General features: G+C 32.7%; 2 protein-coding genes across 2 annotated transcripts; both read right to left on the bottom strand.

The window, feature by feature from the left end:
* Positions 1 to 2,436: 2,436 nt before the first annotated feature.
* On the bottom strand, positions 2,437 to 4,995 carry LOC132062758 (probable WRKY transcription factor 9). The gene is made up of 5 exons (XM_059455261.1): positions 4,689 to 4,995; positions 4,355 to 4,489; positions 3,923 to 4,279; positions 3,727 to 3,843; positions 2,437 to 3,453 (listed from the first exon to the last, which is right to left on the bottom strand). The coding sequence occupies exons 1-5, from the start codon at positions 4,878 to 4,880 to the stop codon at positions 2,776 to 2,778; spliced, it is 1,479 nt and encodes a 492-aa protein (XP_059311244.1). The 5' UTR covers positions 4,881 to 4,995; the 3' UTR covers positions 2,437 to 2,775.
* A 10,781-nt stretch (positions 4,996 to 15,776) lies between these two features.
* On the bottom strand, positions 15,777 to 23,035 carry LOC132064627 (uncharacterized). The gene is made up of 5 exons (XM_059457673.1): positions 21,897 to 23,035; positions 21,084 to 21,802; positions 20,915 to 21,004; positions 16,531 to 17,229; positions 15,777 to 16,275 (listed from the first exon to the last, which is right to left on the bottom strand). Exons 1-5 carry the CDS (start codon positions 22,006 to 22,008, stop codon positions 16,171 to 16,173), a joined length of 1,725 nt encoding a protein of 574 aa, XP_059313656.1. The 5' UTR covers positions 22,009 to 23,035; the 3' UTR covers positions 15,777 to 16,170.
* Positions 23,036 to 25,079: the final 2,044 nt, after the last annotated feature.

Genomic DNA, 25,079 nt, shown 5'->3' with positions numbered 1-25,079 from the left:
CGTTTTAATAACACCAACAGGATTGCCAAATTTGACAAGATAGTAGATTCACTACTAGAATTGATATCATTGTCATCATCATTACGCCTTGATCGATTAAACATTGTTTCAATATCACCATCCTCTAAATATCTAGAACAAAAAGTGAGACATTCCTCCATAACATACCCTTCAGCGATAAACCTTCTGGTGTGGAATTGTAACGAACATAAGGTTTCAAATGGCCGAGTTTCATGACAATATATTAAAAGGAATCGTAAGAATAGAAAAAATTTAAAAATATATCAACTTACACAACAAAGAATATATCTTTCAACGGGGTACATCCAATGACCTTGTACAGGACCAGCAAGAATTGCTTCCTCTCCAAGATAAATTACCAAATGAACCATAATAGTGAAAAAGGAAGGAGGGAATATCACTTCCATATTAGAATGATTCAACCAAATTCGTTGCTGGAGCTTCTCTATATACTTCACATCTAAAACCTTGCTTGATACTTCTCTAAAGTAGTTACATAACTCAATCAACACTGAAGTAACTTCTTTAGGAAGAGATTTTCTGAAAGTAATTGGCAAAAGATGCTCCATCAGAATGTGGGAATCATAGCTCTTTAAATTAGAGATCTTGCGTTTCTTAAGATCAACACATCTAGAAATGTTTGATGCGTAATTATTTGAAAAACCACATTTTTTAAAACTTTTAGGAACAAACAACATCATTATAGAAGGGTTTAATTGTAGAACATACTTGATACTACTATCACTTTGTGCTCACTGCTTGGCTCCACTCTCATGATTAAAGTTATTTTCTCATGTACTTATTACTTCGGGCAAAAATTTCATGTCTTTCAGTATTTCTTTTTCCTCTTTTCATGTAAATAAAAAATTGAATCGTACTTAAGTTACGTAGGGTATTGTTGTTGAGAATTGAGATGTTATATCGAAAGTGGTAGTGTCTACTGAATTTGCTAAAACAAAAAAATTCACTTAACAAATTTTTGTTATATCACGGTGATTTGTAAAGTTTTATTGAATTCTTTTTAGAAGTTTCCCACACAAAAGATAGAAAATAAGATTAAAAAAATTTGTAGTTAAACAAAGTGGGTATAATTCTTCCCAAATTCAAAAATAAAATTTTGAGGGCGTATTTTGTCCCTTCTCTCAAAGTTTTGAGCAATTAACCTTAAGTCAAGGATTAGATGTCCTAGTCCAGTGTTTTCATTTCCTATGAGTAAATTGCAATTGAATTGATCGAACCATTTCCAAAATTCTAATGGAAACAACACAAGGATCAGTCAATTAATTAACTCCGTCTTCGGCCTCTTGATTTAAAGGTTACTTGTCTAATGTAATAGAGAACAGAACTTTAATAAAGAAAGGTAATTAAGGTGATCATCTTTAATTAAAAAATAAGACTAGTATATTATCGCAAGTGAGAAACTTAAAGTTCCTAGAATCCAAATAAATAAAGAACATCTAGCTATATATGATGTTATCCTATAAGTTGGACCATGCCCTATAAATCATCCCAAGTCTATTTTTAAAAAGTTAGGCTATAGTTGATAAATTCAAGAGGTCAATATATAAGAAAAAAATAACACATATTGTTCAACTGTGTTTTTTTCCAATTCTACGGCTAGCATTGAGATTTCCTAGTGATTAGCATTTAATTAATTTGTGGTATAGCCCATCAAAGGTGTTTAGATGGAAATTAAATCACCAACTAATTTAGGTATTAGAGCAGTCTTTTGTTTATATTTTTTCCCTTTTCCTCCGAACTAGACTAATTGAACGAGAAATGTAATTAAGTCGAAGTATAATAAGAAAGTCTAACTTGATTGTTTGACATTTTTGAGTTTCTACTACATTAAATTAGCATTACATAACTGATCAATAACCTTCAATTACTTATTATATATATAGTTTAATTATGAAAAATATATAGCTAATTACCATGACCTTGGTACCTTTTTTTTGTTGGTAACTTGATATGAAATACTTGTTTATATATATTCAAGTTAATTTCATATGAAATGCTCTTATTATGTACAGCATATTGTAAGAGTCAAAATCACCTTTTTCAAAAGAAAGAAGTATTGAAGATATATTACATTAATATCTTTTCAACCAGATTACATTTATATACTAATTTTAAATGCATGACAATTTAGTGACTTAATTTTGTTGGACGATTAGTTAAATATGTCTTGTATTACACTAAAACAAGTGCTAAACAAACCTTTTAAAGATCCAACTCCTTGAGTTTAGCATCAGTCAAGGCTTCACATGGAAACCCCCACACCCACCCACCCCCCCCCCCCCAAAAAAAAAAAAAAAAAAGTAAAATGATACTATTGATTAAAAAAGGAAAGTCCACAATGAATTTCATTGGACTTGGACAAACTTAATTACCTGACAATTAAATACAAAAAAATTAACCTAGTAAGTCTTTCTTTTTTGAAGAAAATGTACAATGCAAACACATTGACTACTTCTACACATTCCAGTATTACTCTCCTAAGATCAGATGCAGATGCAACCTTCGTGCAATATGGGTTCAATTGAATCCAGTATTTTTGACATGGAAACATATAATTTGTATGTAAGAAAAGGTACTAAAATTTTAACAAATATAATATCTGAATCATAATTTTAAAATTACAATGAGTTAGATGCTAAGCACCCTCAAGGTATATAATTCATCAAATTTAAATCTTGAATGTCATTTCTGCCGAGACTTGCGTACCTAGTGTCATTCCACCTTGTATATGTATCAAGAATCTGTGTTCCTAATAGAGCCACCATTGCTCTCTCCATGACCAGATGAATGGGTTTGGTCTTTATTAATGAGTGAAGAAATAGCAGCGGCGACAGCAACCCTAAACTTAGGATCAGAAGCAATGGCACTCATATTTTCATGAGCCAACATAGGATTATTATTATTATTATTACTATTGTGTTGGTAATGATGATCACCCTGTAACTTAGGACCAGCAAAAAGGTTGTTTCCTTCATAATTATTGTTCGGTAATTTAGGCATCCAATTAGGATGGCCCATTTCATGAGAGTTTGAAGAAGAACTTGCAAAGGGAAATTGATGGTTATTAGAAATATTCTTGGTGAGATCAAGAACTATGTTCCCTTGTGAATTGTGATCACTAGAATTAAGGATGTTGTTTCTAAAATTGGAAAAGTTATAAGGCGAAGAAGAAGAAGAGCTTGGAATATGGTGATAATAAGGAGTATTATTATGGTAACTAGGGAAATTAAGTGCTTGGTTTAAGTTGGAATTGGAATTAAGAAGAGGGCTAATACTTGAATCCACTAACATGAAGGAAGCTGCTGCTGATGCTGTTGATGCCATTGCTGTTGCACCCACTGGAAGTGGATGATTATGTGTTCCTTCATATGTTGTGATCAATATTGACATGTCTTCCAAACATCTTTGTACCTAATTAAAAAAGATTTAACAAATTCTAATTAGAAATAAAGCATAGTAAAACTTCCACTTGCACTATAACTCTCAAGATAAAAACGAGTTTAACTTGTATACATTGACGGTCTAATTCTCTTTTTTAGAAGATCATATCACTTAATTAAGAGATACCTACAGATAACTTAACTGTCTACTCGTATAATGAGTGGAATTAATAACCTGAAAAGTAAGACAAGCAATTATGCTGCAACAGATTAATTCAGGCTGATAGTAAATTTATGTCCTTACCTGCTTTCTCACCGGACAACCCGGCGCCACCGTGCAGCGGTAGTAAGCTCTGGGACAATTCGGACTTCCTTTAGCAATTTTTTGACCATATTTCCTCCATTGACAGCCATCATTCATCTGATAAACGAATTTCCTCGTTTAATTATTTTTTTCATTTAAAGAAAACTCAGAAAATTTATGTTAGTATTGAACTTACTGTAGCTGATTCACATCTTGCTCTGACTGAAACCCTAGATTTCCTGTTTGGAGGAGAAGCAGTAGTCACATGGCTTGTTAAACCTCCATGTGGTTTATTTTGTATTTGATGAGTAATTCTAGGATGATCTTCTTTTTTCTCCTTTCTTTGATCTTCTTCTATTTCTACTAATTTGCTTGCTGTAGTGCTGTTACTACTTACCAAAGTCAAAGATAACCCTAATTCACCATCCATAGTATCATCTTCTTGAGATATTGGTGATGAAGTTCTATTAACAATACCCAATGTTTTTGGACCCCTTGTTAATCCTTCACTTGCATCATCATTTCCACTCAATGAAAGAAAATCTCTGTGATCCTAATTTAGAAAGAAAAAGATAATTATAATTTAGACAAGATCAAACTATGACATGATTGATGAAAATTGTTGTACCTTGGGATTATTTTGATGAATAATTTCGAATTTTGCTTGTAAGTCATAGTAATCTTTCATTGTTTGCTCCACTGCCTTCCTTAATACCTTGTTCTCCTCTTTCATCCTGTTCATCTCCATTTCCAACATCGATAACTGACACAAAACATAAGTCGGTGAACAAACGTGCATGCTCTCTAATTAACAACTTCATAAAACTTTTAAACGATATGATCACATAATTCAATACCTTTGAGCTACTACTTCATGTGGGAAAAAATGTTCTTCTTGCAGAATTAAGTGCTTACAAAGAAATTTAAAGATTTGCAAGTAATTAGTAAAAAAAAATATGTACCTCTTCAGTTTTTGAGCTTCCAGCTGATGATGGATCAACTTTTGGTAATTCTTGGTCTTTTCCTTGTGTCTTCTCGTTCACTTGTGATGATTCTCCAATTTGGTTTTCTTCATTTTCTTCTTCTCCAGCATCAAGCTTCAAGCTGAGATCAATTTCCATCTCATTATCACTTTCTGATTTGTTGTTTCCCATAATTAAGGAAGAGAGGAAACAAGAAATAAAACTTTGGTTATCTCTCTTTATTTGCTTTCTTATAATTCTCTAATTTGCGTGCTGCTTTTGAGGCACCAAAGTCAATTCTCTAATCTCAAAAGAAGTTAGTATAATATTATAATTGGACATCTAAGGACGCATCTAAGTTTGACTTTAATTAATAAACCCATTAATACAAGCTAATGGAATAGCAATAAAAAAGAATTGTAAGAACTAATAAAGTATTAGGAACTGGCAGTAGTCTGGCATTCTTGAGCATCCTTTTTGTTACTTCCTCTTCCTCTATCCCAATTAACTTGTAAAAGTTTGGATTTCGAGAGTCAAATCTTTTAATTTTGATCGTAGATTCAGCATAAAATATCTTTTGAAATAAAATTTACATATTTGATACTAAGTAAAAAATATATAACTCACAATAATTAATATTTACCACATGTAAAAGACATATGAAAAAATTACGGTAAAACAATCGTTTGATTCTCAAATCTGAACACCACCACATAAATTGGGAAAGAAAAAAAATATATTACACAATATTTGTTAAGTACTTGAACACCCTCAATCGTTTCCCCTAGTATTTTATTAAACCTTCGATAGCCTGTATATTATTAGGTATCCCACTATATAAATTAGACTTGCGACTCTATGTAAATACTACTAAATAGTAGCATGCTTAAAGCACTTAATTTTCAACGTAAAATTTCTATTCCATTGCCAACTTGACGTAGTCATAATAGGAACTTGAAGATAGCAACAAATCGGAATACATATCATCTAATCACAGTTAAGTGATTCAAATATATCTTGTATTTAGTTTGATGTATACATATAAGTTATTCGACTAATAAAAATACTTTAGAAAAAGTTAGCACAGACATCATCTTCTTAAGGAATGTGAGCCCTGTACGAAATCCTATTAAGGAGAGGACGAGCCTTGGGAGTTGGGCCCTTGGCATTGGGATCAGATCTTGAAATTGTCAACTCGAAGACCTCTCTTTTCTCTCTCTATCATTTTATTTTAATTTATTTCTCTTAGCCATCACCCATATATTAACTGCCAACAAAATATTCCGTTTTTACTTCTATGATTTTATATATGGGATTCAGATGTTTCTTATACTACCTTTATGATGCCATCACCCAAGTGCTTCTTAAACTACCGTACGATGCATTCTTTTTTTCTTCACGCCACTTGTGTTTGAATAAGAAGTTTTCATTTTGGTCTTGTTCAACTCAGATTTAACTTGGCGAGTGGGTTGAGGGACGGGAATTTGATGATGCATAAACAATAGTAGTTAGAAATTCAAAGTAACCTTTCGTTTAGTCTCAAAAAATAATAGTTCATGTATTCAATGACAATTTGATCTTAAAGTTTTCTCAAATTAAAGTTGTTATATACGACCGTTTGAAATCATTCAAAAAGTCTGTTCTGATATCAATGAAGATTATAAAGGAGAAAAAATAGAAAACTAAATAATCTTATAGTCTAGGACTAGATCATAGGAAAAAATTGCTCACACCAAGGCACAAATTAAAGAGCTAGCATAAAATTCAAGATCCAAGGAAATAATTCAATCTCAAAATTTCAAGTTTTAATTGGATGACCAACACTTACTTTTAAGAGTCTTGATTAACCATTAAATTTTTTTCTTTAAAAGGAAAATAATAATAACAATGGTGGCATAGTCATAGGGGACAAGTTTCTTTAAGCTGTCAAATGTAAATCGGCAAAACAGCATGGTTAAAAAGACCTTTGTCAAAGACATGCTTAAGAAAGGACGAAAAACAAAAGAGTTGAACTAATTTTAGGATTGGGATCTGTAATGCCGCAAGTTAAGGTAATTTATAATTTTTTGTTTCTCGAGCGAATAAAATGGAGAAAAAGAAATTCATTCCAGCAGCTCCAACGCATCTCATCTACAGTCTCCATTTCAAGGGACAATTAATAAAACAAGTCTCATGAATTAGCCAGTCTCTTTTTTAATTAAGCAACAAAAAAAGGTGGCCAGTTGACATGAGAAAGGAATCTGGTCTCGTCCAACCCTATATAAATTAAAAACTACATTATATTGTTCATTTAAATAAGTAATTATTAGTTGAATCAAGTATTTAGTCATTAATTAGAAAGTGTTTTTCTCCATATTAGCAAGTAACATCCCACGCTTGTTGTCGACCATTTCATTATCTTATTATGGATAAACGATTAATGAAGCACTATTATATTGTCATTTCTTGCCTCTATTAAGGAAAAGTTAGTCAATGGTGATGGAATCCTTTTCAGTCAATTTAGCATGGCATTAATTTTATGTAATTCAATAATAAATTGAAAAAAATTCCCTCAAGTCTTTGTAGTTTTTTTGTTTCACTTTCACACGCAATATGGTTCTTTTTATCCTCTTCCCTCCTAGATCTATGTTATATTTCGTTAATTGATGTTTTTATGTGGATAACCAAAAGAATATATTCCTATGTGTATATACATGTTCAGGCAATCAACAAGGGTTGTGGTGAGATGGATAAGATTCCTTCATTCTTAGCAGAAGTGGCGGGTTTTTTTGAGTATGGAGAAAATATTGTTAGAAAGACTTAACTTCCTTAAATGGGTAACTGCGAAGTGAATGCGGATTGGATTGATCATTTTCCCAATTATTATATTGAATACCGTATGGAAAACAAAAAGGTTATATATATGTTCTGGAATGAGGCATATGTATGGATGTACTTAATATATTAATTACAATATTATTGTACAAAGAAATGATTTTGGTCCAACGAACGGTGAATATAGAGAGTTCATAGTAATCGACTACACTAAGTTTGCGATCGATGTGTCGCGTGACTGTATTTAATACGCTCCAAGTGTTCAAATGTAGGAATTGTACGTATTCTGTTTCCTTCTATCCTTTTTATTTTTCACTTTAGTTAAACAAAACTAATTCATAATAATTAATTAGTCACTCACAGAAAAGATAAGAGTACTTATTAAAATGAAACACCTCTAACGTGTAATATTATCAAATGACTTTCTTTATCGATGTGTTAATTTTAAACTGTAAATAAAAAGTGTTAATTTTAAACTGCAAATAAAAACATCGCAGACAGTACCATTTCATCAAAAATTTAAGGAGTAATATTATTTTAGCCCAATTCTGCCTTCTGCCCCTAATGAAAAAAAAAAAAGGAACCTTTTTGGGTATGATTTTTTTTTAATTTTTTTTTATTTATGTAGGCGGGGACTTAGAGGAAGAGCAAGCGTCGCCGCAGCAAATTCTATTGCACGTTGCTTCTTTAAACAAACAAAAGACGTATACTGCTAAACTAATAAAACAAGTGGTTGGAGATCAAATCACTACACAACTTGCATGAATTAAACCCCCTAAATAGTGTTCTTTATAAGATCTGAATTGTATATATTGACAATGTAAAATAGGAATATTATACTATTAGTGAATTTTAATCTCCACCTGGTGGGACTTGGGAGTATAACGAATATGTTGTTACTTGTTGTAATAATAAAGGTTTCTATAAATTAGTACTCATTTATTACATAAAATTAACTAATAAGTGATCTAGTTGTGTAAGTATTTCCGAGACCATCAATGCATATATAGAGCTTTATCATTATAAATATATGTGTATAAAACAGAACTTTGTCTTATTCTCTTGCCCTCTTGACCAAGGTCTGATAGTTTAGTACTCCGTTTCTCGTTCTCTTTCTTGATCCATGGGTTTCAAACCCACCCCTTAATTTAACCAACCCTATATGAAGCTTCCGTATAAGTAATAAATTCAAAATCCACTTTGATAGTTTGATTTATGAGCCTCTAAGCTATATGAAAAATTTAAGCCTTACATAATTAATAGCGAATATTGTCATTAAATAAACACGTGTCAAATTACCTTTCCTTTTACTCATTTATTTTAAAGTTGAATTGATTCACAAAATTCAATAATTCATAGATTCAATGACTGAAAGTTCTGTAATTGTTCCCTCTTTTACCTACTTCCCCCACCCCCTCCCCCCGTGGGGAGGCTGGTACAACTCTATCCTTAAAACATTATAAGAAGATATTTCCTTACAATTTTTACTTTGTCACAAAAAAGGAAAAAATATAAAGAGAAAAAGAAAAAATATTAATTATTTATTTATTAGGAACCTAGCTAATTCACAATAACTCGGCCAAATTTCTGAAAAAATATCTACCGCAAAAAATCATCAATATGTCAAGATTCACATTCGAGTTGGTTCTAATTCTAGTTATAATAATATGTTCGGTGCAGCGTTCCAACAAAGAGATGAAGTACATAGCTATTGGCATTACCATAGAACATTGAGTTTTTTTTCCCTTCCTTTTATCCAAACGTCAATGAAAACATAATATGCATTTGTTTATTCCTAAATACCAATTCAACATACTAACATCCAATTACTTTTCCCATGTATACGTCCACACGCCACACCCCCCCCCCCCCCCCTTCCTTTCCTGAGACTAATAGCCTGTTTGGCCTAGCTTCTAAAATCAGCTTATTTAATTTATAAAGTACTTTTTTTAAAAGTACTTTTATATTAAAAGTTGTGTTTGACAATTAATTTAAAAAACACTTTTGAGCAAGAATTAATGTTTAGCCAATTTTTAAAAAGTGTTTTTATATATTTTTTAAATCTTTTCAAAAAATTTTGGACAAAAGCTATTTTTTTTTAGCTTCTAAAAAAAAACTCGCTACTAAAAAGACTTATTTTTTCCCAAACATGCTAAACACCTCACTTTTTTTCAAATAAGTACTTATTGAAAAAATAAGTACTTTTGGGGGGAAAATAAGCTTGGCCAAACATGCTATAAGACTGAGTGTTGAGATTGTGTCGCCCTAACAAATTACCTTAATCTAATGTGACAAAATATAATTATCTAGTAGCCATTTCCCAAAAGCAATAATTTTTTCTCGAAAATTATTATATGGAATGAACCTTTAGCCATCTCTAAACCCCATACGATATTATTCGAAATGACTTGATCTCCCCTGTTTCTAACTAAAGTTAATTAGTCACGGTGACGCTAACCAGAATGAACAGGATTCTAATTTTCATTTCTCTCATAAACATATATATCATATATACATATAGTGTATATCATTTCTTGTTTACATATAGTTTGACAAAGAATAATAACTAGGCTAAATGACAATATGAAGCCAATGCATGATTTTGAAAAAACTTGGTGAGCGGGAAAGATAACTATATGTTACACAACAGTTAGAATAATGCTTGAAGTGTACGAGGGTTTGAGACACTTGTACATGCATGGCTTTTGGAATAGTGTTTGAATGCTTGGACAAATGCCTTGCTTGGTTAAATATTGGATAGATGAGTACTTATATAATCAATGGGATCGAGGACCAATCGGCTCTTGGAAACAGTGACAATATAGAAAATTTTAGTCCAGTAGACTAATAGTTGACCTGACATTCTTTGTTACTGAACTCCTTTAATTAAACCCTTTCATGTACAGGAAGGTTTGGTGGTAAAAACACCATGATTCAAATAGTATTGTTATACCACCCATGCCCATATGCGGGGATGAATTAGATACCTCACTCCTTAATTAAAGGTCTCGGGTTTGAGTCCTAAGATAGAGAAATCTCTTAGGGAGTTCTTTCCTCTTTAATGAGCCTTACGGACAGTATTGGGGCTACTTTTGTTAAAGGGGGGTCAATTGACACCTACTCATCGAAAAATTATATGACGTAAATAGGTCAATTTTTTTAATGTATATATATTATACTTTGAATTACCTTAGCTTCTTCAGGTGTTTAATTACATTTTTCTATTTTGAATTCCTTTTGAAAATCCTGGCTCGATTATTGCTTATGCGGCATAAATCTAGATTAATAGGGCATGCATGTTTTGATTTGGTGTAAACACCTGGTGTGAGTAAGTTTTTACCGATACTTGATGATTATAAAAAAAAAAATAGCATTATTATGTCCGAATTCAAATCCAATGCCATCTTAAGTATTATAATAATGACTTGAATCTCACATCCTTCGTTACATTTGTTAAAAAATTCTTCAAAAAAAGAACCTCTCCGAATATAATTAAACCATATAAAATAAATAAAAAGAAAACCATGTTTAGATCTCTATCAGAAAGACGCATTCAGCCGCAAATGGGAGTGCCTTGGGTAAAAGGTGGACAAATATGTGCACATATTTATTTATACTGGCTAGTCCCTATTATTTAGCATAGCATAATTGAGCACGAGGACAAATGCAACTTTAATTTCACTAGGAAAACTATGGTCGCTATTTTCGGCTGCTAATTTTTACGACATTGGGAAATTTAATTAATCTATATACGGACAGACCGAATTGTGTTGAATTTCTTATTGAAAAAACAATATTCAGTGCCATAATAGTCAAATTAATTAGGAGTAGTTATTTATAGGTATTGGACACATAATTTAGCCAAAGATTTGCGATTATATGATTATAGTTTTTTACTTGGTTTACTTCAGTCAAAGCATGAGAAACATATGTAATATTCGATTTTTTGAGAAGAGATCCCAACAATTCGAATAGCGTATCGGAGAACAATTTTTTTGGTATCACCAAATATGCAAAAACAGCCCACTTTCTGCCCCTATAGCTTTTGAATTAAACTCTTTATATAACTTTTTTAGACCAATTCAATAACATAATTACACTATTTTACGAAAAACAAGCACTTAGCGACCGGCGGTTAGAAGAAAGTGTCGCTAAAATATACTCCTTACATCTCGTTTAAACTATCGGTTTAGCTAAAAAAATTATTTCGAAACATATAATTGTCACTTACGAATTCAAGACTAAAGTTGGCAATCTTCAACTATACCTCTAACATTAAAGAAATAGATTTTTTTTTTTTAATATTGCTCAAATGTCAAAAACATCTAATAAATACTCTTACTAAACTCTATCTTGTATTTATAACTTTTTTAAGTGGGCGTGAAAAAAACTGAAGACAGTTTAAATAGGACGGAGGATATATATCCCAGCAGCTTGTTAATTTTAAAAGACTGACCCTTAATTTTTCTGCTAGAGATATAGGTACGAGTATATATATCTTGTACTTCACTCTACTGATGAAAATTATTTACGAGAAAAGAATTGATTATGCCCATGTGTGTGTATATTACTCATTGAGTCCTAGTTTATGTAATACATTTTGTTTCTCAAGAGTCAAGTTGACTAATTTGTAAAGCTTAATTGAATTAGTTCAATTCATTATTTCAAATTAAAATTAAGATACTCGAAAATAATACAAAAAGTACTACTCTTACAATTCTTTTCATGTAATATGATAAATAAATATATTTTAAAATCACAGTTTATATAGTTTGAATGTTGAAAAATAAAAGTGTCACATAAAGAAGGATGATGGGAGTACCTATTATTTGAGCGCAACTCGACCTCCTCGAAAAAAGAAAAATGATATAAGTCTTATAAATACATTGTGTTGTAGATGTCCATTTAAATACATAGCTTTCTAAAGAATTTTGCAATCAAGCAGGCAACTTGCAAATAGCTCAATTAGGCAACTTCCTGAAAAGTCTTGCAGTAGTTTTCGAGTTTACAATCAAGCAGGCAGCTTCTAAAAGATTTACAACCGTTTACTGAAAAGCATTCGCAACAATTTCTTTTCTTCTATAAATAAAATCAATTTAATTCATTTATATATCTGTTCAATTTGAATAATATATCAATCTATCTCTGTTTATGTTTTACTTTACTTTCTTTGTAAACTTTATTTTATAACTAAAGGAAAGTATTTTTTTTTTTTTGGGGGGGGGGGACATGGACTTTTTATGTAGGCGTGGTCTTTGAGGAAGAGCAAGCGTCGCCGCAGCAGATTCTGACGTAGCTCCTGTAATGATAATAAATATTAATTCTTACTATTTCTCACTAAGCTCTAAGCTAACGAAGTACTGTAGAAAAGAAAAATTATCACACAGTCTTCTTTTTTTTTCTTTTTTTTTTTTCCTTTTGGAATCCGATCAATCCACACACGTTCATAGATTGAACCCACATGTCTACTCTACAAACCAAAAATCTCAAGCAAATACAATAATAGTTTATAAATCAAATTAATTCATGTTCATGTATCTATTTATCTGGCGATGTTTACGGGCAATATTTTTTTACCATATCCGAGTGTTCCAACCAACCCCTATTGTAGTTTCCTAATTAGCAGTATATTTTGATCCACTTTGATTTTTGAGCCTCTTAACTGTATATGTGCAATATTAATTACTACTTAACTAACTCACATATTTTTTAAAATATAACAAGTTTTCGAAAAGATTTGAGCTCATATCTGTTACATACTTACATTATATACAGCAGTCGATGAAATACGATAAGAAGGAGAGGCAAATAGCTAGACTTCGATCAAAATTTAAGATTGCTTTCTCTGTTGAATTTAACTTTTAATATACATAGTTACATACGTTTCATTTGCTTTTTTTAATAGTTATTTTGGCTTTGTAAATCCTTTTTTTTTTTTTCTTTTTTTTTTTTTTTGGGTGATTACTTTTGTTTTGTTCCTTCACGAAATAGTATGACTAGTAAACCATCGTGAAATAAGTAATCGTTTCTAACCTTTCAGTCTGTGACATACTGTTCCTAATTAATTAAGGAGGAACACCAATTGTGAATAATATAGACGAGCCAAAAATTGAATCATCGAGTATATATCTTATTGCCTTAGCTATTTAGCTTTAAATGGTATATATATTAATTTGATTGATTATACAGATTGGATCACATCTCTCATCTCTGTATAAAAAGAGAAGAAAAGGTCATAAACTGGTAGGAGCATCTATTGAACTGAGTATTTGTTTACATCTTTAGATGAGATTAAGTTTATATCGTTACTTTAAAGAGAGGGAGAGAGCGAGAGAAAGGAAATTATGCTTCTCTATTTAGGATGGAAATAATTCCCTTTGAATCTTATGATAATCTTCGTCAACTTGGCTTTGTCAAAATAATCTTCATTCTCTATTAATTAAAAGCCTCTTTATTTGTTTTTAAAATAAAAATGTCTTTGAAGACCCAACATGCGTCGGCGCATAATTTGAATATTTCTAGTAATCTTATCTCATAATTACAGTACAAAATATATCCTAGTAGCCTTTCTTCTCACCAAAGTTATTTACTTTTTATTTTTAACAATACAAAAAATTAAGTCAACTTCTCAGTCAATCGCCCTGTATATGTCCAAATGACTTGATCTTCCTATTTTCTCGGTAATGTAGTAGTCACTGTGACGACAATCAGAATGAACATGATTCCAATTTGATTTTTAGTATATATACTTTGACGTAAACTAATCTTTATTTACTTTGTATATAAAATGAATGGGAAAAATTAGTAGAAAATTGATTGGATCGAGGACCAATCCAATCTTGGAGAAAGTGACAATTAAAATAATTTAAGTCCAATTAATAAAATAGTTGTCCCGACTTTGGTTTTTAAATTTCCTCTAGCTTGACCTTCTCGAGTTCTCGTCGCCTTTTATATTTCAACTTTTGCACCACTAAGTTAGCCACAATATAATGATCCAGAGGTCCAAGAATTTATTAACTTGGACCTCTTGATCATTACTGTACAATTGAATTTGTCATCCTCCTTAGTTAACTCTGTAATTAAACCATAAAATTATATAATATATTGGAAAAAGGTACTCCCTCCGTCTCAAATCATCTGTCGCAATTTCTAAAAATAATTGTCTCAAATTGTTTGTCGTTTTAGAAGTTCAAAACAAAAGTAATTGTTTTTCCTTATTTAACCCTTAGTAGTTATTGTTCTTAAAAACTACAAACATCTCAATTGTGGGTGATGTTATAATTGTTCAAATACCCAATAAAGGGTAAAATAGTTAAAAATCACTCTTAATTAATGTTTTCTTAGTGGGTGTGCAAAAAAAAAAATCACCACAAATAATTTGACACGGATGATATATATAATATCTTTTCAGAAAGCCATAAAATAAAATAAATCAAAACCTTCTTGTAGACTATAAAGAAGATGGGCAAGTGGTGGTCCAAAATGTACACATCTTGACACTAATCCCTATTATCTAGTAAGTAGCAATATAATTGAGCAATTGGAGGTACTAATTCCGGCTGTTAATTTTCAAGACTCTAGAAATCTAATATACTGAACGCCCGGCTTGTGTTGAATTTCATTTGCGTGGAAACAAAGTTAACAAAGAATTACTAATTCCATAAATAGTCAAAAGTTAGTTGCTTGTAGGAATTGGATACATAGTTATAAAATCAACAGCATATATATTATATATATTTGTAGAAATGTTGGTTTTTACTAGTTTATTTCAAGTCGTAAATATGATAAGTTGGGGTTGAAGCATCAACGCATCTGGAACGTTAATTTTGATACTTGAATTAGACTGGGAGTATTAGTTAAACGAATATGTCATGTCAGACACACCATCAAATTCGAAACAGATTAAGACCAGACAATGTTCATTTTCCCTAGCAATAGGTCTGAAAAAATATCTAAACTATCAAATTTAAATATATGTACCACGTCTAAGTCAAGATTTCATTTTGAGAGAGTTGTGATCAGGGGTAAAATGCCACTCAAACCCAGAGTTAGCTGGTTCTCCCAAAATGTGGCAACCGCAGTTGACAAGACATTCAGTGTAAAGAAGAACAATTTTTTCCTCGTCTTTATTCATTGTCTGCTGCTAAAGAAGAATACTTTTTAAACAGGAAAAAAAAAAAAAATAGAAGTATCAAAGAGGCATAGGGGGCAAACCAATTGTTTCTACCAACCTCCTGTTTAAAGAACCATATTAAAAATTCTATAAAGATGATCTCTGCAATAACAAATCCTAACATATTCAACATGCTGCATGCACATTAGAATTCTTTTCCAGACAAAGTTGTTTGACACAAAGGTGCTTTCTAGCAATAATTTTCTTTTGTATAGTTAAAGCAACTAACATTTTAACACTAACTAATAGGATCATTGTTAAGAAATTCTTTTCCAAACCTCCTATCGAAGGCACAATCTTTTACCATGATCTCTAGAAGGTAGAAAATCTATAACTGGAAAAGCACATTAAGCACTGCCAAACCCTCTCTATTCTCATTGCTTCCCACAAAATCTAATCGAACGAGCAAGACAAGATCAGAAAAGTTTCCCAGTTCTAATAAAGTACTAACAAAATTCAATAACCATTTTGGTATATCATTCAGGTTGAGCTATATCAAGAAGAAATGCCACCAACATCTCCAATTCCAGAGTGGAGAGGCAACAGAAACCTTGACTGGACGCCTTGCATAGCCTTAAATGACAGCTTTGAATTGATGTACTGCGCACACAGAAAAAGAAAAAAAAAGAAAAAAAGGACCGTTTAGTGCCATGAAATATTTTGAAGTCAAGAACTTATATATTTTAACATCTAAATGGCGATTCCACAAAGTCTACACCTCTTACAACAGAAATGTTAATAATAATAATAATACAATAAAAATTAAGTCCATATAAACAATCACAGCATCTTCAGACAATATTTCAACTGTTCAGTGTATTAGAAATATGGTTTTGTCAACTTGAAAGAACAAACCTTTGTAACATCTCTGTAGAAGGCACTGATCTCCTCCTCTGTAAGGCCGCCCTCATCATCATTTTCCTCCCACCCCAGAGAACGCAAAAATGCAGCCTCTTCCTCTTCTGAACAGAAGATTGCATCAGACTTCGACAAGCTCTTGTCAGTACTATTCTTCCCATCAGAAGAGTCACTGTGGCATGTATTTTCACCCAAGATATCAGCTGATTGCTCAACCCTTGGGCTCTCATCAGATAGTGAGGCATCTTGATCCTGAGGGACAGCATCTGCAGTCAAAACTTCTGAAACACCAGACTTAAATAAAGATGATGGTGATACAGCACATCCTTCACCATTGACAGCTGAACTGCTTCCAATAGATTTCCTTCTCATAAGATTGAAGAAATCATTCCGACTCCGAGCTTGGGATGATAGCTTCTTTTCCACCATTTTCCCAACAGGCTTGCGTTCAGAGGTAGAGGAAGCAGCATTACTTGCTGGACTCTGTGTAGAAGCAGATGGAGGAACGGCAAGAAGGGCATTTGGCCCTTTTGTGTGTGTATTTGGGCTCAAGCTACTGTTCACACCATTCCTCTCTCTTGTTGGCTTAAAGACGTGAAGCTTGCTTGAGAGACCGTGACTGACAGGATGAGACGATGAGACAGTTTGCTGCTGCAGCTCAACCTTGGTTCTCGGTTTATCAGAAGGATTTGGCACCTGAGATCAAAGATTGCAGGAATGTATCTTATCAAGATAATAATTCATGTCTAAAATATGATTAATGGAGTCTATGGGGAGAAAAGCTAGTGTAAACAAAATTGTGCTGAAATGATTTGACTTGATCAATATATTAGATGAATTGCAGTCTCTAGTTTTGACTCCTGCAGCTTCATTAAGTATTCTACCAAAACCCCATCAAGCTTTATGCATCCTCTAAAATAGGCAACCAGATTATGACTTTTTTCCGTCTTTCACTAATTACTTCTTTCCATAATTTCCTATAACGCTAACCTAGTCTTCACTGATAAGTTTCACTCCAATGCCTTCAGAAAGGCATGCAATATGTTGCCATAAGTATGGCACCTGTCTGTATAGGAACGCATACATGGATGGTTTCCATGCAATTAGATTATGCATATAATTCAAAGTAACACCAATAAAAATGATTATTTCAACAAAAGATGCAATCCTGAATTTTTGCTCTTCGGTTCTTGGAAAATTACTAGACTAGACAGTAATTTAACATTTTTTAAATCATACACCAATATAGATTTGCCAAACAGAAAACTCACTAATGTTGAATAATTTCAGACACATGAAAGAAGCAATAGTGGATGAGTAGAAAAAACGTTTGATCCCAGATAAGTATTCTTCAAGTCATGAACAAAGAAAATAAGAATTCTTCCACTGAAAAACTGAAGAGGATCCACATTTACCAAAGTATAAATGGATGACACTTCTCGCATCATATTACATGACACCTTCCCAAATACAAACCACCAGCAAGGGCTGCACTGAGACAAATTTGAACCCTCTTTTTGGGAGGTAATGTATTTTGCAACCTAGGAAACTAGGCATTTGTGCATAATAAGAGCACTTCTTAACCACGTCCAAAGATACCACAAATAGTACAGATATATACTTCCAGTAGTTTAGTATGGTTTGCAGGAAGATAAAAGTGATATAAAGCCTCTGTTTTATGAAGAGAGATATCAAACCTCCTTCAGTCCCTATTGCTGGAAAGGCTAACATTGAGAGGGGATCCAGCCATCCCATCTGTCTGCCTTTGAAATGGTGACAATTGAACAAGTCATCCCTGTGACTTTGTAAACATTCGCTTTTTGGTTATAGTCTCTTTCTACTTTTTGTTATTTCAGTTAAGAGGCAATAAAAATTGGACAACAACTCATTTTATGTGCTTTTGGCAAATGGCAGCCCCTTTCTCTATATTTTTTTTCTTTTTTTTTTTTTTGGATAAAGGCAAACAAATGTTGAAGGCTCTGGCAAATGGCAGCCCTTAAAGAACCACCTAGAAAATCAGGACTTACCATTTGGAGGAAAGAGAAAAGATCAGTATTGGTAGGAGAAAAGGCTTGGCTTTCCCGAGTTAGTGAGAATTGGTCATGTCTATGTCACATAAGCAAACCCGGTTACAAGTTTAACCAAGACAGGAAGTCTCACTTGTAACATGTACAAGCAATACGAAAACGGAACACAGCTCATCCATAATATCTTGTGATACATGAACAATCAGTCAGGACGCAGGATAATAGTTGGCAAGTCTGCTATGATCTATCATCCGTTGAAAAAATGCTTAGTCACAACAAGTCTTACCATAATGCTCTTGACTTTCCGTCTTCTCCCCACCCCCTCCCTTCCAATTTCATCCTTGAATCCCACAATACTTCTGAGTCGGATGATCTTCCCATACAGTTTTTAAGCACAACAAGAAAATGATAAGAGCTACTAAGGTTTTGAAAAGTTGGAACAGCAAATGGTGATATGTCAAGGGCTCACTCACAAATCACAACTCGACCTAACAACTAAAGAAACATTTTGCTAAAAGACAAACACCTTCTTTTGCATCTCGCCTGGCTATGACTACTTACTTTTATGTGCACCAGAGCTGTTGTTAGAATGTAAATCAATAATCCCCAACCCACCCCAATGAGAGTTGCCTGGGGAAAAGATAACAAAAAGGAAGAAATAAGGAAAGACAGGTATACACTGAATAGAAAATGATGCAGCACCACTAGACCTGGTTGTTGGTTGAACTCGGTATGGTCTGTGAATTTCAGGGTTTAAAAATACCAAGTCTCCAAATTTCATTTTTTTTTTTTTCACAGCAAGTCCAAATTAATTTTCTATTTCATCAATTGGAATAAAAATAAATAAACTATAATTTCCTCGAGATATAGAACCAAGGAAAATTATACAACCCTAAATATAGTTTTTAATAATTGAGCTCAAAAGCATGAGACAGAGAATCAAACCCACGAGCCACAGTTATTAGGTCAAGGATTAAAATTAAGAACCAGTTCTCCAAGTTATGAATTAAAATCACAATCTGTAAAATAGCTTTTAACAGTTGAGCTCAAATGCTTGAACACACAAAGAATCAAAATCCACAAGCCAAAGTTACTAGATGGGGGATTAAAACCAAGAGCCAATTCACTAATTCTCCCAGTTATGAAATAAATGATGAATCTACAACAGAGTTAAAATCCATAAATGAATTGTGTTAGGAAATTCTTGAAAAATGGTTCATTTATAACTGAAATAAAGGTACAGACAATTTTCTCAGTTTCTAACGTTACAAAAAAAAAAAAAAAAAAAAAAAAAAAAAAAGGTTACTAGATTGTTTTTTCTTCCACTTAAATGTTCAAGAAGAACGACATGAAGGCAAGAAAAAAAAATCTTCTTTCTGTAAGTGAGAATTTTTTCTTACACGCTTTGATGAACTTTTTTTCTTTTGATAAGAATTAAGATAATACACTTTGATGAACTATTTCAAGCATCAACTATGTGGAAAAACAAAAATACACATTTTAATGGTCAAAAGGTGCTGGCTAGAGAGGAAGAGAATGCAAGGTCAGTAAGAGCTAAGAAGGAGCTAATGCCTAATAGTATATCCAACTTCCGTCTTACTTTCTCATTGAATGAGAAGATGAATAGACAAGCCAATAAAATGAGATATGCTATCTTGAAGTGAACAATCTTAATTATGTGACGGCTAAAAGTATTTCCGAACAATCCCGAAAAAACAAAAAACAGGGAGGCGAGGTGGAATGAACTAACAGGTTATAAACACGCGTGAAATAATTCACATCCGTTTACCCATTAACTTGCACAATTTACTAAGTTCCTAATTCATGAGCTAGTTTCCTCACTCAAACAGAATTGTGTGATTTTGAATAGCAAATAATTCAGTTTTAGAAACGATATCCATGAATTCCATGCTAAGCACAAGGTATCATAAATGGACAAAGAAGCATGATAAGGTGAATAACTCTGTTTCTCGGAACATCACGCCATTTAATCTCTCTGATTGTCATTGTTACACTGTCTATGCTATTCATATTGGTATCTGACACTAATTGTCATTAGACTAGATACACGTAGACCATGTTATCTAGCTATGCATAATAAATGCATTTGTATAATTCATCATGCGAGAGAGGGGAAACTACACGAGTTAAAGGTTCCAATCAAAACTTATGATAAAGATGTTAGTACCACAGAAGGGCAAATCATTCTGTCAATTAATTGCGCTTCATAGTAAAACTTTCGGAATAACTTTCATGTATCTAGTAATTAAACATCTAGAAGAAGAAAAACAGAAAGTAAATAAGCAATTTGACATCTAAGCTATCCAAAAGATGATGGTTGCAGAAACCCTTACCGAAGCCTTAGTGACCAATGGTTTCAGTGGTATCAATTGCCTAGATTGCTTCACAGCAAGCTCTTCAAGTCGTTGATTTGCATGGGATAACTGTTATGTTAAACACGAAGAATGAGCATATAAACTTTCTAATGTAAGCCACATCATATAAACAAAAAGAGAAACCAACCCGGGAAGTAGTCTGAGCACAAGGAGGACCCTTGGCGACTGTTTCAGCCATATTAAGACCCCTGCCAATTGAATTGCTAGAAATCGGAGAAGGAGGTCCAGAAGAAGCAACTTGTTTCACAGTAGATAGGCCAGAGTTATTGTTACCAGCCACTGCCGTAATATCTGCCAGAGCCGATGCCGACTTATTGCCAGTAGAGCCAGATGTGCCCGTTGGTAAACCGTGAGTCATGGTACCCAAACCAGGAGATCGGACTCTTCCAACCCTAGGTGATACTTGTCGTTCTTCAGTTACTAGGGTTTGGATGCCACTGTCAATTGCTTTGTCCACACCACTAACTGAAGCAAGCGGGCCATCGCTGAAATTCCTAGGCCATTTCTCACTAACTCTACCAGAAATCATCGACTGTGACTGTCTAAACCCCTCATCCTCAAATAGGTCCCAGCGATGTTTCCTCGAAGTATCAGGAAGGTCCCTTGACCTATGATTTCCTAAAGTTGATTTCTTGCAGTACTTGTTAATATCTTTATCCATGTCCCTATGACGATGGCTTCTAAAACTATTGTAAGATCGCAAGTTAGGGGAAATACTACCGTTGGAGCTCCATCGGTTACCTGATGAGATGGCTCGATCGGATGCAGCAGGATGCCTCAACTCTCTATCGTTCGTATTCATCGACAGTGATCTATTATTTGCAAGTTTTGATGGAGCAGGATCATCTATAATGAGAACACAAAAAAGGAAATAGTTCAAGTGAAATGAAAATGCATGTTTCAGAAAAAAGTATGGAAAGTATTAAAGCATGAAAGTAACCTGAATGTAACGGGGACGATGCAGTAACAAAGCTTGTCACATGTTTACTGCTCCTCAACCATTGAGGGGCTAATGTAGGCTCACTGCTTTCCATAACACTACTAATGAACATTATCCAAACAAAGAACAAAAGGGGGAAAAAACCCACACTTTTCTTCAGTGTAACTCCTAATATCAACCCTCACACGTGTCAACCTAATTTAGTTGCCATGCCTCCAAGCAAACCAATTTCTCTCTTGAACCAAAAAGGCACAAAAACTGAACCAAGTCATATTAACCTGCCGTTCGCCACAGTTGCTCACAAAATTTGCTTTAAAAACAAAATCATCATCCTATAAGTAGATTTGTTTGTCTCAACTAACCCTTTGTCCTTCCCATGTTTCTCAATGAATTGGCTTTAGAAACAAAATCAGTCTATAGGGGTCAAATTAAAAATGTTCAGAACCCTATGATTCAAAAAGAGACCACCCATGAAATTAAAAAATTCAGACAATTCTAAGCTCACTGCAACTAGGGGTTATTCATTATGTGCACTATATACAGCAAATCACTTTATTCAACCATAACAATGCCTTTTCACCTTATCAAATACCATCAACAAGAAGCCTCTGTAATGCTTCCTTCCTCAACTAAAATAGGCTATAAAATCTCCTCATATCATTCATAAGAATTCTAATAAAGAATAGTCAAACCCTAGATTTCAAAACCAACAAAAGAGACCAATATAGGACACCATTCACAAGAACATAGTCCAAAAAAATAAAACTTTGGTCCTCCAAAAATCCGAAAAATTACCCACAAATCAGAACAATAACCGAGTAAAGAAAAGTCAATTACCCAAAAATTTTGGATGAAACCCGATAAAGAAAACTGTAATCAGAATACCATCATTATAGAACCTAATTCAGTCCCTGGGAGGTTTTTTTTTTTTCTTGTATGTGTCAAAGTGTATATGAGGAAATTCTCAGATAAAGAATTAAAAAAACCTTTATAGTAACAATTAAGAGATTTAATTAATGAGTGTGTGTATAAAGAGTTCTTGAGAAAGAGAAACACTTCTCGCTTTCTTTCTGTCGATTGAAGCGTGTAGAGGAAGAAAAATATTAGGAGATCAGAATTAGAGATATTAAAGGAAACAATACCACTCCAAAAAAAGAAAAAAAGGAAGCAAATATTAGTACTCCGTTTTCTACGTGTAAGTTTGAAAGACCAGAAAGTGTGGTCACCAAGCATTTCCTTTTTCTTTTCTTTTTTTAAATCAAAATAAAGTTTTGGAGAAATTTCTTGAATTTATTATTATTTTGAAAAATAAAAAAACATTTATCAGATAACAAATTTACAAAACTTTTTTTGTAAAATTGAATGTTTTCTTGGAGAAATATGATCAGGTAGTTATAGTTTATTTCGCTAAGCTTTGAAAAGTTAAAAGTGTGTTTTTTAATTTTAAAAAAATTAGAGCGTTGATGTTTCCAACGTTTTAGGGGAAAAATAAATATTTTTGAATAGCAGCAAAAATGAATCTTTAGAAGCTAAAACATATAATTTTTCTCCATAAACACTTTAGGATCTTTGGTCAAGCATAAATTATTATTTTTATAGTGTAAAAGAGTTTTTTAAATTGAGTAAACAGAAATTGTAAAACTTAGACAAATGACACTTTTTAAAACAAGTGAAATCCGAAAGTTTGGTTAAACAAGTTATTAGACTGGTTACTTTCATCTAGAGGTAAGGTTGAATTCGATTTTTTCACACCTATGTAATTTTTTCCTTGCCGTGGAAAATTCCAGCTTACTCCCAACTGTCCAAGAATCCAAGCATTACTTTGTTGATATTTTGTCTTTCTTGTTCCTTTGTTTGTTGCTATCTTTGAAATTCTTGTTTGAGAGGTCATACATCATTTTATTTTTTTATTTGATAAAATTGACTGTAAAACGATGTACACAAAAAGATAATGTAACAGGTTTAATTTGGTGACGTCCTAACTTGAAAGTTTAAACAAACACGTCATACAATTACTCGGCCTTGAAAAAGACGAAGGAAGAGGAAAAAACAATAACAAAATATATAGATGGTTGGTTAGACTTATTCGAAAATTTTATTTAGATACTTGAATTACGAGTTGCTAAAATTGAATACACTCGATAAACTGTTCTATTAGACACTTTTGACTCAAATTTTAGAAAAAAAATTGCGAGGATATTTACCGTTTTGTAGATAGCTTAACCGCTTAAAATTCAAGACCGAAGTGTCTAATATGAAAAACTTTATCATGTGTTTAGATGCCTAGTTGAAACAGAAAGTAATTCAAGTGTCCAGATGAAATTACTAGCGGTTTAAAGAAGTGTCGATGTATTCTGCCCAAAGGAAAGGAGGGGCTCACTACAAAGACATTTTAGACACTATATTTTACATGATGAAAAGATTACTCCACTCGTCTCCAACGTAACGTAATATCACTAACCACGTTTTCTCCCTTAATATAACTAATTAACTCATTTACTTCTGTTGTTGTTATTATATGTTTTAGAGTTAATTAGCAATTTTAGTCCCTTAGTTATTGGTAAATTTTAATTTTAGTCCTCATGATATTTTACTAGTAAGTTTAACCTCCAACTACTTGAAATATGCATTATTTATCCCTTTTGCTTACGAATTCGCAAATTTTTAGAATTATCAACCGTTTCATTATTTAGTTATCCATGTGTTTGTGTTATAATATTTCTCCTACATAGAGGGACCAAAAGCACATATTTTCACTAATAGAAAATTAGATGTGTTGAGCTATGTGAGGAATAATCTGAAATTGTCGCTTATCTTCTAGAGTCCAAATTTGATATGATCCACGGTATACGTCGAACACCAGCAATACTCCATATTCACAAAAATGGAGGAGTTTTGCTCTCTTCTAATACAACATTTATTTCTAATAAACTATCTGAATCAAATTTCCAAAATGGTCCTTTATATTGGAAGGTATACTTAAAATGTTCCCTTGTATATAACAAGCACAAAATAGTTAAGAGTTTTATCTCATTACTAGTGAATTTATCCGCGCTTCCCACAGTTCAAGAAAACCTCAATTTATAGAGTTGATATACCCTTCGTTAAAAAAATGGTTCGTATATACCCCTGTCATTATACAAATGGTGCAAATATACACATGCCTTACACAAATGGTGCAAA

The sequence above is a fragment of the Lycium ferocissimum genome, chromosome 7, assembly GCF_029784015.1.
Source record: "Lycium ferocissimum isolate CSIRO_LF1 chromosome 7, AGI_CSIRO_Lferr_CH_V1, whole genome shotgun sequence".
NCBI lineage: Eukaryota > Viridiplantae > Streptophyta > Magnoliopsida > Solanales > Solanaceae > Lycium > Lycium ferocissimum.
Note: the sequence above shows the minus strand (reverse complement) of the source record. Positions and strands in the feature narration are given on the sequence as shown.